This window comes from Colius striatus, chromosome Z, assembly GCF_028858725.1.
Source record: "Colius striatus isolate bColStr4 chromosome Z, bColStr4.1.hap1, whole genome shotgun sequence".
NCBI lineage: Eukaryota > Metazoa > Chordata > Aves > Coliiformes > Coliidae > Colius > Colius striatus.
Genome location: NC_084790.1, coordinates 32,944,805 through 32,959,453, shown reverse-complemented (window position 1 = coordinate 32,959,453; position 14,649 = coordinate 32,944,805). Strand labels below are relative to the sequence as shown.

The 14,649-nt window shown below is 39.5% G+C and overlaps 1 protein-coding gene across 3 annotated transcripts in view; it reads right to left on the bottom strand.

Moving 5' to 3' along the window:
- Positions 1 to 203: 203 nt before the first annotated feature.
- Positions 204 to 14,649, bottom strand: part of SHB (SH2 domain containing adaptor protein B) — a 65,837-nt gene continuing 51,391 nt past the window's right edge. The window contains exons 6-7 of one of the 3 annotated variants that reach the window (XM_062018549.1): positions 2,476 to 2,644; positions 204 to 478 (exon numbers count right to left, since the gene is read on the bottom strand). In XM_062018549.1, the coding sequence (XP_061874533.1) occupies positions 473 to 478; positions 2,476 to 2,644 (175 nt within the window). In that variant the 3' untranslated portion in view covers positions 204 to 472. The other 2 variants (XM_062018548.1, XM_062018550.1) reach the window with 2 other exon arrangements.

Genomic DNA, 14,649 nt, shown 5'->3' with positions numbered 1-14,649 from the left:
ATTAACAATTAGAGGAAGAAAATGGAGAGGTTGAGAATTTGTTTTTAAAATAAATTTTTAATGTGATACCACCATGAGATTTTCCATCTATTCGCAACTCAATACACTGCATTATGCTGCATTTTCACTGTACATTAAAAAATCTGGGAAGAATATTCCATCACTAGAAAATTGTCATACAGTCATTTAAACAAGGACAACAGTACAGTGCAAACAAAATCTTTATTTATTCTGCAATTACAGTACTTTCTGAAAGTCTTTTTAAAAAATAATTAAAATCCCCTTCCCACAGGCAACCTACATTCTGAGATGATACTGAACCGAGAATACTGGTCTGATGCTTGAAGCTGTAATAAACTGTATTCAGATTTGTAGAATGCATATTGACCTGATTTGTATGATGCAAGGGATCCCCACACAAAATCTGCAGACAGCAATAACGTGATACTTGCTGGCTTCAGCTGGCTTTTGATCAGGCCTGTGACAAAAAAGATTCAGTACAAAAATCATCTCCATGAGCTTAAGGAATGTGCCTAATAAAGCATGGCAAGGCTTTGATTAATGATGCTGTTGATTTCTACTGGTAGTTACTGTTAGAGAGAGTAGGAGCTTACTTTTCCATTAGAAACAGACCATAGAACAGCAACAATGCCACATTCTCAAAAATGCACTTCAATATGCAAAAGGAAAAATATTACATCTTTCTGACTTAAGGGGCATGACAGTGTTGCCAGAGCCCACATAGGCAAAGACTCAGACAGCAGCATATACAACCTGACTCCTAATTTCTATAAGCTCTGCCATGAACTAGTCATTAAATACTCTGGTGAGAGAGGAACACGGTAACTTAGAAGTGCCTGTATTCTCTCGCCAACTGGGTGATGTTAAGAGGAGAATGAAGAGTTCTGTAATGTCTTCAGGGAAGTAAAAGCACATATTGGTGAGTACATGATAAAGGGGATGTTTGGTTTTACTTGGAGATGAATGTTGTCTCCTTGTACTCCATTGTGCCATCACTCTCTCAGAAAACCATTAAGAAACTATTCCAGTGCAGCTTCAAATCCTGGGTGAGATAGGCCCAGTTTGACCCATTACTATTGCTGCACAGAATGACACTGAGCTCCTCATGTATGTCTGATCCACTCCTCTTCAAACTGTTCAGTGTCATGTGAAGAACAAGGTAGGCTTAAAAGGAAGCAAAACATTCATCACCGATGACATCAGGACATCCTTGAGGTTCTTATCAGGTTAGAAAATCCAATGAAGCACTACTTTTACATGCAGTAAGTAGTTATTCCATTACAGTTTTCAGATCTGCATTTCCTTCTAAGCATATGTAAAAAGGAATAGTAGGTAAGAAAGCTGAAATAAATAACACACAATTTCACAGTCCTTTTGGAGCTGGTAAAATACATGAACTGCATATAACCAGTTTGCTGCTACAACAGCTGGTGGGGTAATGCACAACATTCTAGACATAGGCAGTAGATAGTACAAAATGAGGGCTACCAGTCTATCAATTTCCTAGTTCCAATTTCTGCGTAATTGGGGGTTTTTTTGCACTTATCACATTCAAAGACCACACAGATCATGTAAAAAATATCTTCCAAGTGGACAGGTACTCAATTGTCAGGATGAAGTTACAGAACAGCTTCTGTAGTGCTTCTGGCTGATGATGACTGAAATACAGCAGGAGGCTTCTGATCATGGCAAAAATGAATGCTGGCCAGAAGGTAAGTGTCAAGGGACCATGTTTCAAAATGCCTCAATACAACAGAAAAACAAATTCTGCTCTGATACATACCACAGTTCTCACTTACACAGCTGCAAAAGCTATCTTGTGGGAAGGCAATGTGGCATACACTTGTTAGCCTGCACCTCAGTAGGACAACTGTTTGATCCAAGTAAGTGCAGATTGTGCCTACTAAAGTTTTGTAAAAGCCTTCAACCACCCTCATGCATAAATATGAACCCACATATTAAAATGACTCATTTTCAGCTACTTAAAATGTCATGCTGTAACTGTCCCAAACAGAATTAGCTGCCTGCATCTATAAATGAAACCTGCAAACGAAGACAATAATCCTTAAGAGATTATTGTATCAAAAAGGATAAAAATATGTAAGAAACTTCACAATTTGCTCTCACAAAATCATTTTAAGATTGTGTGCCTAAAAGGAGTTCCCAAGAAATTGTATCAAATAACCAGCAAGCTAATTGACAGGAGCCACCTGCCTTCGCAGATCCACCAAGAACACTAGGTTCTCTTCAGAGTCAGGTGGCTCTTTCGCATAGGGAAGTTTCTCAGGCCAGTAAAAGAATAAAAGTTGCCAGTGTCCTAGTGCTGAGAAGAACCCAATTCTCAAAACGAGGAAGAAATTTCATTGGGAAGTACTTCCATTCAAAGAGAAGCTCTGGGAGGGTTATCTGTTCTTGAATTAAAATATGCTTATTAGGATATTAGAGAGTCCTTACAGCCACAGGGTAGAGCAGTGACAAGTGATCTGCTCCTTTGATAGGCAGCTTTTTTGTGGTGTAGTAGTGGATAACTTCAGGAACACTGTCAAAGGGAGGGCTGTTCTGACCCAGGATGTATTTCTCTTTGGTTTTCATCAGTTTCATGTGCATAAAACCTTGACTGCTCCTGCAAGGAAAGCAAAGTGTTAGTTCATGCTTGTGCATATGGAAGAAGGGAGCAGCACTGTGACAGGCTCTCCTTCACGACTTAGGGGAATGTTAGGAGAACAAAACACAAGTAGTTGCTAGCCAAGACAGTGGCCAGACTCCAATACTGACTGCTAGCTGCAAACTCCTATGGACAGTGCAAAACAAAGATGACCTCAGCTAGTATTTTGTTTTCACCACCTGTGCTTTCTGGATCCAGGTGCAACAGTGTCTCACTCAGGAATGGATCGAGGGGTGTTCCTGAGTACAATCCCTTTCCTATCAGTCCCAATGTTTTCCTGCAAACACTTTTCACAATAGCCAACCAACCTTCCAGACCAAAAGGTATCATTGATTTTAGCCTACCAGAGGCCTGAGACAGTCTTCCTAGACACACAGGTAGGCAATGAGCCTCACTCAAGTGAGATGAGACCTACCCTGTCCTGTGTCATAATAGTCCACACCAAATCCATCTCTCACCAACTGCCCAGAACATGGCTATGTGCAGAACCTGGCAGCTTCAGATGGAAACCTTCCACAGATAAGCTCATTCCCAAGATTAATGGCGTAAACACTTTCAGCTGCACTGTACTGAGCAAAGGCTGCTATCCTGCAGCCTCTCTGCAGGAAGAAACCAGTCCTTGACTTCCACACCAGAGGCACTGAAATCCTTGACGACCCACCTGCCCTCGCGGTATGCTGCCTCTTTGAGGAAAAGCTCATAGATTACACAGCGAAGAGTATCACAATAACTGCCCTGTCTCCTCCTGCAAAAGCAACCTATCCAGCATAATGCCACTCTAACTGGTAGCACCCATACTGCCATTTAATACAGAAAGTGGTAGAGCTGACCTCATCTCTTTCCAGCAGTGCTACTTCAGTGTCTGCTGCCTTTACTATGTCACACAGGCTATTTTAAGGCTATTAGAGTTTAGCCAGGACAAAACAAGCAAAGGGCAGCCCCTACACTTCATGAAGTCAAAATGAAGCCTAGAGGCTTTTTACAACTTGCTTGACGCCTCATTTCCTAACTTTCTGTCTCTCAACCCTTGTTTCTTCCAAGTGTGTCCAGAGACAAAGACAATAGTGTTAAAACTGGAGTCAGTGAATGTCAGCAAGGAAAGTCAGTTTAAGATGACACAGGAAGCTACAGGAGGAAAAGTAATCATGCCACGTTAAAAGCAGTGCGTCTAAAACCTGCCATTTTCCAGTTAGCAGGTGCAGCATTCCCACTGGAAGTTCTTTTAACACAATCAAGCTCATATCTTTCAGATATGTTGAACAATTATCTGATGAAATGATGCTTTTTGGTGAGCAGATATCACTGAAGGCACTGCAATTACGTCTCTACATACACATATAAAATCTTGCCTTGAATATCAGTTTCTTGGTGGGAAAAAAAATCTTTCGAATCATATTTACTCTCTAAATTATTTCCTTTAAAATAGACTGGCATTTTTAAATGATTATGAAGACAGACACATTGTTTCCTTCCTGCAGTTCACTATGCATGTGCTTTGCTATAAAGTGCCTTAAAAATGTGCAGCCAAATTGATAGAATCACAGGTCTGTGTTAATTTCAGGAATATAGCTAGAAATGGAGAACAAAGGGCAAGGACATATGCCCTTTTTAAAACAGAAAGAAAACACATAAAATGTAGGCAAACTGCAACAAGTCACTTATTCATGACAGCCAGCCATTGCTTCCCTAATAAGGACCTACTTAGGTTTGGGGAGTTGTCCTGGCTTCAGGTGAGATAATTTTCCTCCTAGTAGCTGGTATGGTGCTGTGTTTTGGATTTAACAGCAGAATAATGTTGATACCACACTGATGTTTTATTTTTTGCTAAGTAGTACTTATCCTAAGTCAAGGACTTTTCAGTTTCCCATACTCTGTCAGTTAGGAGGTGCAGAGGAAGCTGGTAGGGGGCATGGCCAGAACAGCTGATCCGAACTAGCCAAAGAGATATTGTATAGCATACAATGTCATGTCTAGTATATAAACTGGAAGTAGTCAGTGGGCAGAAGTTTGGGCATCAGCTGGAGCAATTGCCTCGTGCATCACTTTTCTTTCCACCTCCTTGGGTTTTACTTATCTCTCTTTTTGTTATATTCTAATATATCTATAGTATATGTAAATAGTTTTACATATAAACAGTAAACAGTTTTTGCTGTTATTATTGGTTACAGTATTTTAGTTATTACACTGTTCATATCTCAAGCCATGAGTTTTACTATTTTTTATGATTCTCTTCTCTATCCTTTTGAGATGGGACTTGCTAGAAGAAAGTGAATGCTTCCTTTATAGAGGCTGCATCTGTATCTGTAACTGTAACTGATGTGAGAGTGTCCCACAAAAAAAAAGAGAAGCCAACACTGAACCAAGTCCAGAGAAGGGCTACTAAACAAGATCTGGGAATGGAAGTCCACGATATATGAGGATAGGCCGAGGGAACTATCTGTTCAGTCTGGAGAGGAAAAGGTGGGGTGCAGGGTACCAGGTTGCAGTCATCCATTCCCTAAATTAGAGAGTTACAGAGAGTTACAGAGATGGCAGTTTCTCAGCTGACAAGCATAAGCTGCTACAAAGAGAGTTCTCACTGGATATAGCAAAAATCTTCTTCCACACAGGAGTGGTACAGCACTGCTGCCAGGTTTAGACAGGTCAAGAGGTCTCCGTTCACACAAGTTTTCCAAGTTTGCTTGTACAGAGCACTCAGCAACCTGATGAATATGTCCTACTTGGAGCAGGAGGTTGGACTAGACAGAAAAAAATCTTGGTCCTCATGAGAGTGTTGCAGTCTTGATACCAGGTTCAGACAGGTCAAGAGGTCTCCATTCTCACAAGTTTTCCAAATTTGACTGCGCCTGTACAAAACACACCTGATGAGTACGTCCTATTTGGGAGCAGAAGGTTGGACTAGACACCTCCAGAGGTCCATTGCCAAGTAGGTCTCTCTAGGAGTCTATGACTAATCCTCACTGTATATTTTCAGAAAAGACTAAGTAGAACAACACTTTTGATCAATCAACGGAAATTTGTATTTGAAACATTTTTAAAAAATCTAATATTAAAGAAAAAAGAATAAAAATAAAGCTGTTAAATTAAGGTTCAGGCCTCCTAAGTAAAAGTTTCCTGAAAATGAAAATGTAGTTTTCGCACAATCATTTCCCTATTTCAAGCTAGGCACAAAACATGGGGGAAGACCTGCAAAGGGAACAAGCTTTGGCTCTGAGAGTTTCAAGAAAGTGAGAAGTCTACACAATGTCAAAGCAGATACTACAAGGTGCAAGCTACATGGCAGATCGCTGTTTGGATTTGCCCTTTGCCAGTCATCTAACAGAGATAACATCACCTTGCAACTGTACAGAAATCTTGCAGTTAATGTGGACAGGACTGTAAACAAGATATTGTCCTGTACATTGGTCTATCTTAGTCTGACACAAATGCTGAGGAGTCAGCTATCCTAAATTGGTCAGAAGTGCAACTACTGATGCCTGAAAGCTGGGAACACAGTATTTTCCTGTGCACAGTGGACTTTAGAATAATAAAGTCTAGTGTTTAAAATTAATTTCACTGGTGCCATTTGGAAATCACCAATGCAGACCTGGGAAAGCAAAATAATTGCACAGTGGAAGGATGAAAACACTATAGCATATTGGATGTGCCAGACAAATATGGTAACGATCATCTCCATCAATAAACTAAAGCCTCAGCCAGTTGAGAGCCAGCTCCTTTGGGGTAAATAACTTTTTATTTCTATTGTGTTGTATTGTATTCTATTCATTTTATTCTTTCTTTATTCACCATTTCAGCTTTTATTAGACCAGTGTTCTGGCTTGGTAGTCAGAACTTCAGATCATTTGCTTACAAACAAAGGAATATTTGTGCTGCTATTTTTTTCCCTTCACTGCAAAGCAGATGAAGTATGTCACAAACTGAAAGTTCTGTGACCATGTTGTTTTACCAAACCACTTTTCTATAGCTCATAGTGATGCAGCACAAGGCAGCTCCAGCAGCCATACTTGTGAATCTCTCTTCCCTTGGCAAAATATGTTTGAAAAGCAAGCTACAATCACAGAGAACTCAGAACGCAACACATATCATTGATGTACACAACACTTAATGCATTTCACATCAATGCTGGATATCATCATTACCATAACAAACAGCAATTTTGATCAAGCAGACTAAGAAATACTGCTAATGATTTTACACTAGTACCAAAATCACCTGCTCCTAAAAAGCAAGATATTCAATAATACAGTACAGAATTTTGAAGCTGCTGGTGCATATGTAGTAGTATGCACCTCTAACACCTCAGTTCTGGTAATTGCTCAAAAAATTTTTCATGAAGTATACAGGACAACACTTACACTAAATCAATTCATTTCATGATAGATGACTTAAAAACACTTGCATACAAAACTGATATGACTGGAGGTAGAAGGGCCAAAACTACATCACTGTTTCCTGAGATTTCAGTCTTATTCCATGACAATGGGTTATCATTCCACATCCATTCTTTTCAGACAGCTCGTACTACAATTCTTAATAGGTATAGTCCTGCAATGTTAAAATCAATAACAACACAAACTGACATAGATTTGGCGGGTAGACGAATCAAGATCAACAGATGAAAGACATCTCCCTGCATTCACTGAATCATTTTATCATCCCAGCCTATGTCATTTGGCTCATTTAGCCATTGAAACCGATTATCTAAGACAAAAAGCCTGGAGATGTTATCTGCACGCAGCTTTTCTGTTAAAATCAACTGCTAATCAGAATCTTTGTGGAACACCCCAGATGACTCAGCTGTCAACTGACCACCTGCAGATGAGAAATCTGTGAGATTATCTTTATTCAGTTATCAATAATTTCAGTCATCTTTATTCTAAGTTATCTCTAACAGCCCTCAGTCAACCACTAGCTCCTATTTTCAAGGCACTATGTCGGAAAACTGGGAGGAAATGGATAACTATGTAGCCTAGCATTTTGACATTGAAAAGTGGTTATTTGCTACCTGCATACTATCTCATGTTCTACCTCCTTTATATCTTCTATCTTCTCTATCTCTTATCTTTCTATCTCCTACCTTCCTTGCATGTTCAGGAAATCATAGAATTATAGAATCATTATAATTGGAACAGACCTCTAAGATCATTGAGTCCAACCACTAAACTTACACTGCCAAGACCATCACTAAACTAAACCATATCCCTTAGCACCTCATCTATGCAATCTAAATATCTCCAGGGATGGTGACTCCACCACCTCCCTGGGCAGACCATTCCAATGCTTAATAACCCTCTCAGTGAAAAGTTCTTCCTAATGTCCAATCTAAACCTCCCCAGGCACAACCTGAGTCCATTTTCTCTTGTTCTATCATTCGTTACTACAGAGAAGGGAGATACTCCCACCTCACTACAACCACCTTTCACGTAGATGTAGAGGGGAATCTTACCTCCTCTCAGCCTTCTCCATCCTAAACAGCCCCATCTCTCTCAGCTGCTTCTCGTAAGACTTGTTTTCCAGATCCTTCACCAGTTTTGTTGCCCCATCTCTAGACACACTCCAACACCTCAATGTCCTTACAGTGAGGGGCCTAGAACTGGACACCATACTTGAGGTGCAGCCTCATCAGTGCTGAGTACAGGGTTACAATCATCTCCTTGGTTATGCTGGTCACACTATTTCTGATACAGGCCAGGATGCCATTGGCCTAAGAAACTATGAATTAGGGTATTGTTTATTAAAATTTATGTTAAGCTCAATGTAAAGGTTAAGCGACAAAAGAAAGGAAAGTACTTATGCGAACAGCTGCAGGACATCAATCATGTGAGATAAGATAACTGCAATTGCCTTCACATACCAGACACCATTTGTGTAAACAGGAGAGATACTGCTCAAGGATGACTACAAGATGTTCTAAGGGACTGGCGAAGATAAGAAAAACAACTCTATCTAAGTGAGGGATCAATTATAAAACAAAGAAGGAAAACTTCTTACTCAGCAAGCACCGAAAGACAGAAAAAAGACCCCTCACAGTAACTGAAGCATGCGCAGAGCAGTTCTCCTACTTTACGGCCACGGATGCAAAATGTATAAAAAAGGACTGTTTAAACTAATCAGTACGGCAGTTGGCGGAGCGCAGACTCCCCTGCCGTCCAGCGCTGTCTTTGCTCTTATTCTACTTGCTACAATTAATAAAATTATAATTGGCTTATGATCCATTGTGGTCTCAATTTATGACAGCCAACTGGGCATACTGCTGGTTTATGTTCATCCAGCTGTCGATTAACACCCCCAGGCCCTTTTCCATAGGACAGCTTTCCAGACACTCTGCCCCAAGCCTGTAGCGTTGCCTGGGGTTGTTGTGGCTCAAGTGCAGGACAGGGGACTTGGCCTTGTTGAACCTCATGCAATTGGCCTCAGCCCATTGATTCAGCCTGTCCAGGCCCTTCTGAAGAGCTTACCTGACCTCATGCAGATCTATATATCACCCCTCAGATTGGTGTCATCAGCAAAATGTGTGTGTCTCTTTAGCTTAGAGTTAAGGAAGGTAAAAACCTAGAGTTTACCTTTTGTAGGCCTCCACCTTAACAATGTTTTGTGGCTGATTTGAAATGGCAGTGGACTTTATGGTGTTTTCTTCTGAAATATTTCCACAAAAATCACATCACAATCTGTTTTTCTACATTTTTTTGGTTTTGCAAAAGCTCAGAATTATTTTCATGAAGTAAAAGCCAGTGCAAATAGAAAGCCTGCAAAAATGGATTTCAGAGGTCGTTTTGTGAAAGCAGAGGAAAAGGAGAGGCAGCAACTGAGAGCTGTGTAAAACTGACTTCAAAGCTTTGCATTGACAAGCAAGCAAATTTTCTGTTCATAAAGGAGAACTGAGGGGCAAGATAAGTCAAGAAATTATTTTACTGATCAATAGTGTTTGCAGCCAATAGTAATCACCATGTTGTTAATGATGGGCTAAGTTCTAATTTTTATCTTGGTTACTTTTCTGGACATCCAGAACTTATTAAGCTGAGTGTTATTCCAGGCTTCCTGGTAGGTGAAAGCAATACTTTCCTCCTTCACTCCCTCCTGCCCCCTTTAAGTTTCCAAAAATTACATTGTGAATGTTATCTGTCTTCCTTTTTCTAAGTAAACCAACTAAGTTGTCACTAGTTGCATTTAGAAACATAATAGATATTTCTCATCTTATAGAGTGAAGAATAAAAAAAAGTTGGAATAAAGTCAGCATAGCACCTTGAAATCACACCCTTGAATGAACCATTTCCAGATGTATAGGGTTTGAAACTGTTCCCATCTACATTAAAGATCCTTCTGTGCTGCCCCCTCAAATGTTTGCAATAATTCTTTCCCAAGTTTTTGTAGAACTGAGTGAAAATAGTGAGAAAACAGTGCCAATCACAGACAATATTCACTCCTTTCCTTATTGCAAGCACTCCCATGAGTTTCAAATATAGAACAGAAGAATTCTTAGATGCTAATCTCTATATTAAATTGCTTTGGAACTTTCAAGAATAGACATTTTACACAGACACAATACTTAATATATGACTAATAGTCACAACTTGTTTAAAATGTTTTGCATCACAATCCTAAAACCAAGTGACTTTGAATTGCATCCTTCTTCCACATTTTCCTTCACTTTTCAAACTGCAATGAGGATGGCAAGGAAATTGTGTAGACAGCTCATCAGACTGTGGTTTTTTTGCTCTTATGCCTGAAGTGTGATACAAGAATTAAATACTTATTGTATATTAAACCTAGTGGGGTCTTTTTCAAAAAAATGTTAATGGCTTTGAAACATCATTATTCACAATCAGAAAAATTGGTGTTCAGGCTTCTGAATACTGTTTTTGTTGAACAAAGTGCTGTTTTGTCAGAGTAGATTTTCTGCATTCATTTGGATGAAGTGTCACTTGAACAAGTAAAAGAGCAACAGCTTTACAGAAAAAAACCCCATTCTAACAATGTAGAAAATACAGTTTGTGTTGTTCTGTTTTTCTACTTTGAAATATCTTTCTGTTTCAAAATTTTTCTGTTATAAAATCTGCAGTCACTTTGAACAAAACACATTCTGTTTCACCAAAACAAGAAAGAAATAAATTAAAATATTCTCTGAAAAACTCTCTTATTTTCCTCCCAAATCAGTGATTACTTTGAAAAACTCTTACTGGAGACATTCAGAAACTGAGCTGTCCACTGCTCTTCCTATCTCAGCTCTGCTTTTTCAAGCACAGAATTCACAACATTGTCATTCTACCTCTGACAGCCATTGTCTCCACGGTGCAGTAAACAATGTCTCTTCCCCTGCTAGCAAGGGGAAGCAGTATCCATTTGTAACAGCATCCAAAACATGTCATGACTACTCTGTTGAGCTTAGGCTCCATTCTCTAATCAATTTCCATCTGCTATTTTGAAGGCAGTAAGGATGTTTGTAGAAGAGAGAATCCTTGCTGTCTGCTAATAGCCAGGTGCTTCTCATTATTGTTTAAGCCAACAGCAGACTAGTAACACACTTTTAGATATTTCTATTCAACTTCTGATTTAGAGAATCATCAAAAATCCCACTACCTCTTTATAAATTATATTGACAGGAAGAAATTCATATATTTTTTACAGTATCACAACAGTTACTTTACAAGAACATGTTACACATTTTAAATCAACTAAAAGGTACAAAGTCCAGCATTAATATGCAACTCAGCACTACTCAAAGTCTATGCTCTCAGCTTTGGAAATCAGGACCTCTTCTACAGATCAATCCTGCATTTTCATGATATCAAACAACTTTGCTTGCAGTTCCCTTTGCTATTCAGGGAAATCAAGATATGTTCTCCCTCCAGCAGCAATGATTGTGCAGAAATTACCTGACAAAGCAGAAAGCAAAGCTCATTACTGGTTTTACTTACAGTTTGCACATTTAACTGACTTGTGAAATAATCAATAGTGCGGACAGTAGTGCTGGAGCCTACTATCATTTAGAGTGGATCAGGCTGCACAGCACTTGTTCTAGGGACCTTTAGAGTCTGTGATGGTTTAGCCCTGGCTGAACAATAACCAAACCACACCGTTACTCACTCCTCCCCACTTCAGCGGATGGGGAGGAGAATCAGGAGAGGTCTAGAACTTTGTGGGTTGAGATAAGGACAATTTAATAGAACACCACAAAGACTAGGCAGTTACAATGATGGCCACAGGACAGAAAAACGAGCAATGCCCGGTGTAACTGCACACTGGCCGCAGCCCAACGCGCAGCCCGACGGCAGAGCCGCAGTTCCCGCACTGGCCGCAGCCCTGATACGCTGAGCGTGACTCAGAAGGGATTGAATAGCTCGGCCACGCCCCCTAGCGGCAGCTGGGGAGCGTTAACCCTATCCCGGCCAAACACAGGACAGAGTCCCAAGGGGTAAAAGGAGCCCTGAGGCATTGCTGAGATCATTCTGGCATTTCAGTTCACACGGTTAGAGTTCAGTCACAGCCTGCCTGTGTTAAGTCATACTCTAGGTATTTGAATGAATTCACTGAAGCAGTGGGATCACGTTATGAGATAGAAAAAGGCGTAAGGGAAGTGTCTGAATATACAAAGCCTGCTGGGGTAGACTTAGAAGGTTATATCTGTGTTAAGTACCTATCACACCTGTGGACCTAGCAGCAAGCCAAACTGAGATTCACTTATCCAGAACCAGAGCTATAACTAGCAAGAAAGGTCCCAGTGTTTCCTGAAAAACATACCCCCATGGTGCTGGCAATCAGGACATTCCTTAGTTCTCAAGGTAAGAAAAATGCACTAACAAGAAGAGCAAATAAATAGTAAGATGTGGAGAGCAATGTGTTGTCAAGCAAGCATCTTATGCAGAAAACAATCAAACAGATGTTACTGTATTGTAGCAGAAGCAAGGATATTCACACAGTTTTTTGGAAACAGAGGCAGTATACCTCTAATCAAAAGGCCTCTGAGAAACAAAGCATCATTTCACCAATCTATCTTTCTCAAACTCACTGATGCTTTTTAATCTTCTGTTTACTCTCATAGCTCTCACTGGGCTGAGCAGATTGTCTACTTTGTCACATTCACACATTTGTTCTCATTACTGTCATCCACTGCTAGCAAAAGGCTTTGGCACACCCTGCATTCACGTTTTGACACAAGGTGAAGGAAGTAAGAGTTTCTGCCAGACCAATAATAATGAGGATGTATGTTTGCATGGTAATGAAATGAATGAATGAATTTCTGATTGACTTCAAGGTAAGCATGCACAGCTGCAAAATAACCTTATCAGAGACTGATCAGATGCCTCTCAACAAAGGAATCAGAACACAAAATAATATTACATGTTTGACACTTTGAAGGGCTAGCTTCCCACCGTCAAAAGCAGTTATAAGCTAGGCTGATGATCAGGAAATGTTTCAACCAAGGACGATGAGTGAAACTTCAGATCTCTCCAATAACCTAACTCTTTGAGCTTAAGGAGCAATATCTCCACAATTCTATGAATTCCCAAAATTTTTCAAAGTCTTACTTTGATTGGACAAACATCTTCATTAATGACAGGATTAGAGAACAATGAACTACAAATTCAATGTTTTAAATAGAGGGAGAAAGGTAAGAGGGCTTTATGGCAGTGAGTAAAAATCAGATATGAACAATGGCATCAACAGTAACTTCGTCAGATTGCAGATGGTAATGGTCAGTGAGATGGCAGGTCAACAGAAGTGTGTTTATAGCAAAAGAAGATTTGCATGATAACTTATGTGTAGTTAAATAATATTAACCTTTACTCAGCTAGATACTTTGAGTGAAATGACTGATTGCAGTTGTAGGATATTAGGAGAGCTTCTAGAAAAAAAGAAAATTGATTACCAGCTAATAGAGAGGACATGCATTCTAACTGCAATACCATGAGTTTATGAGGATTATGTGAACTTTGGAGAGACCACAGAAGAATAATCACTATCACAGAGAGCTGGTATACAGAATTAATAGACTGCATCAAGAAGCCAGAGTCAGCACTAGTTTTGACAAATGTATCGCAGAAGAGTTGAAGAAGAGTGAAAGAATTTTATGGCCCAAAGCCGTAAAATTGGAGTAGGTTAGTCATACAGCTACCTTACCACTGAGCAAGTTATGAGGAGACTTAAAATAAGTACCACCATGAAATATAGTTTAGAAAACTTTCGAGTGCAATGGACTAAAACATGCAAAAGGATGTTAAAGACCTGCATCCAGATGTCCAAAATTGCAAAATATAAATTTAACTGTCACCTTTTCCTCTTGAAGTTGTCCTCTGAGTAAGAAAAATCACTTTGCTGATGAAAGAATTAAGAAAAATACTTTAAAAAAAGAGTTGTATTCAAAGACAAGAATTTAAAGGATAATTTAAGCCTATATGTATCTGAAGCTTACTCATTAATTACTTCATTAATGCTTCAGTCTCTGAAAATACCTAGAGGACTACTATATCAGAGAATAAACAGAGCAAAAGACAAAAGGGACAACAGGAGCTGAACCGCATTTCTAAAGCCTGTGTCATCTAGTTCAAGATGGACTTATGTATTACAGAAAGATCTCAACAATAACAGCAAAGGAGTCAAGATTTTTAAAACAGTCCTACAAAATATTTTTCTTAAGCCTTAATAGAGTCTTACAACTAGATTACGAGATGCGCTTCTGAGCAAAATAAAGTGGCAATATAAAAACTGAAGTTTACTGTTTAGAACATCAGACCAAATCAGGGTAGAGCAGATGTGGCCTGTTACTTCTAACATACATGAATGTAAAAAAGGATCATTTGTTGCTGTCTAGGGAAGTGTTACCTTGTTACCATCAAGTACTACTATCATTCCAGCAGTAAAATTTGTCTTCAGAACAGACCTATGAAAGAATACGTGAAAGACAAATGGCAGGAGTAATGCTAGTAAAAAAGCAAGCAGGCCTGTGTCCCAGATCGACTTGGAAT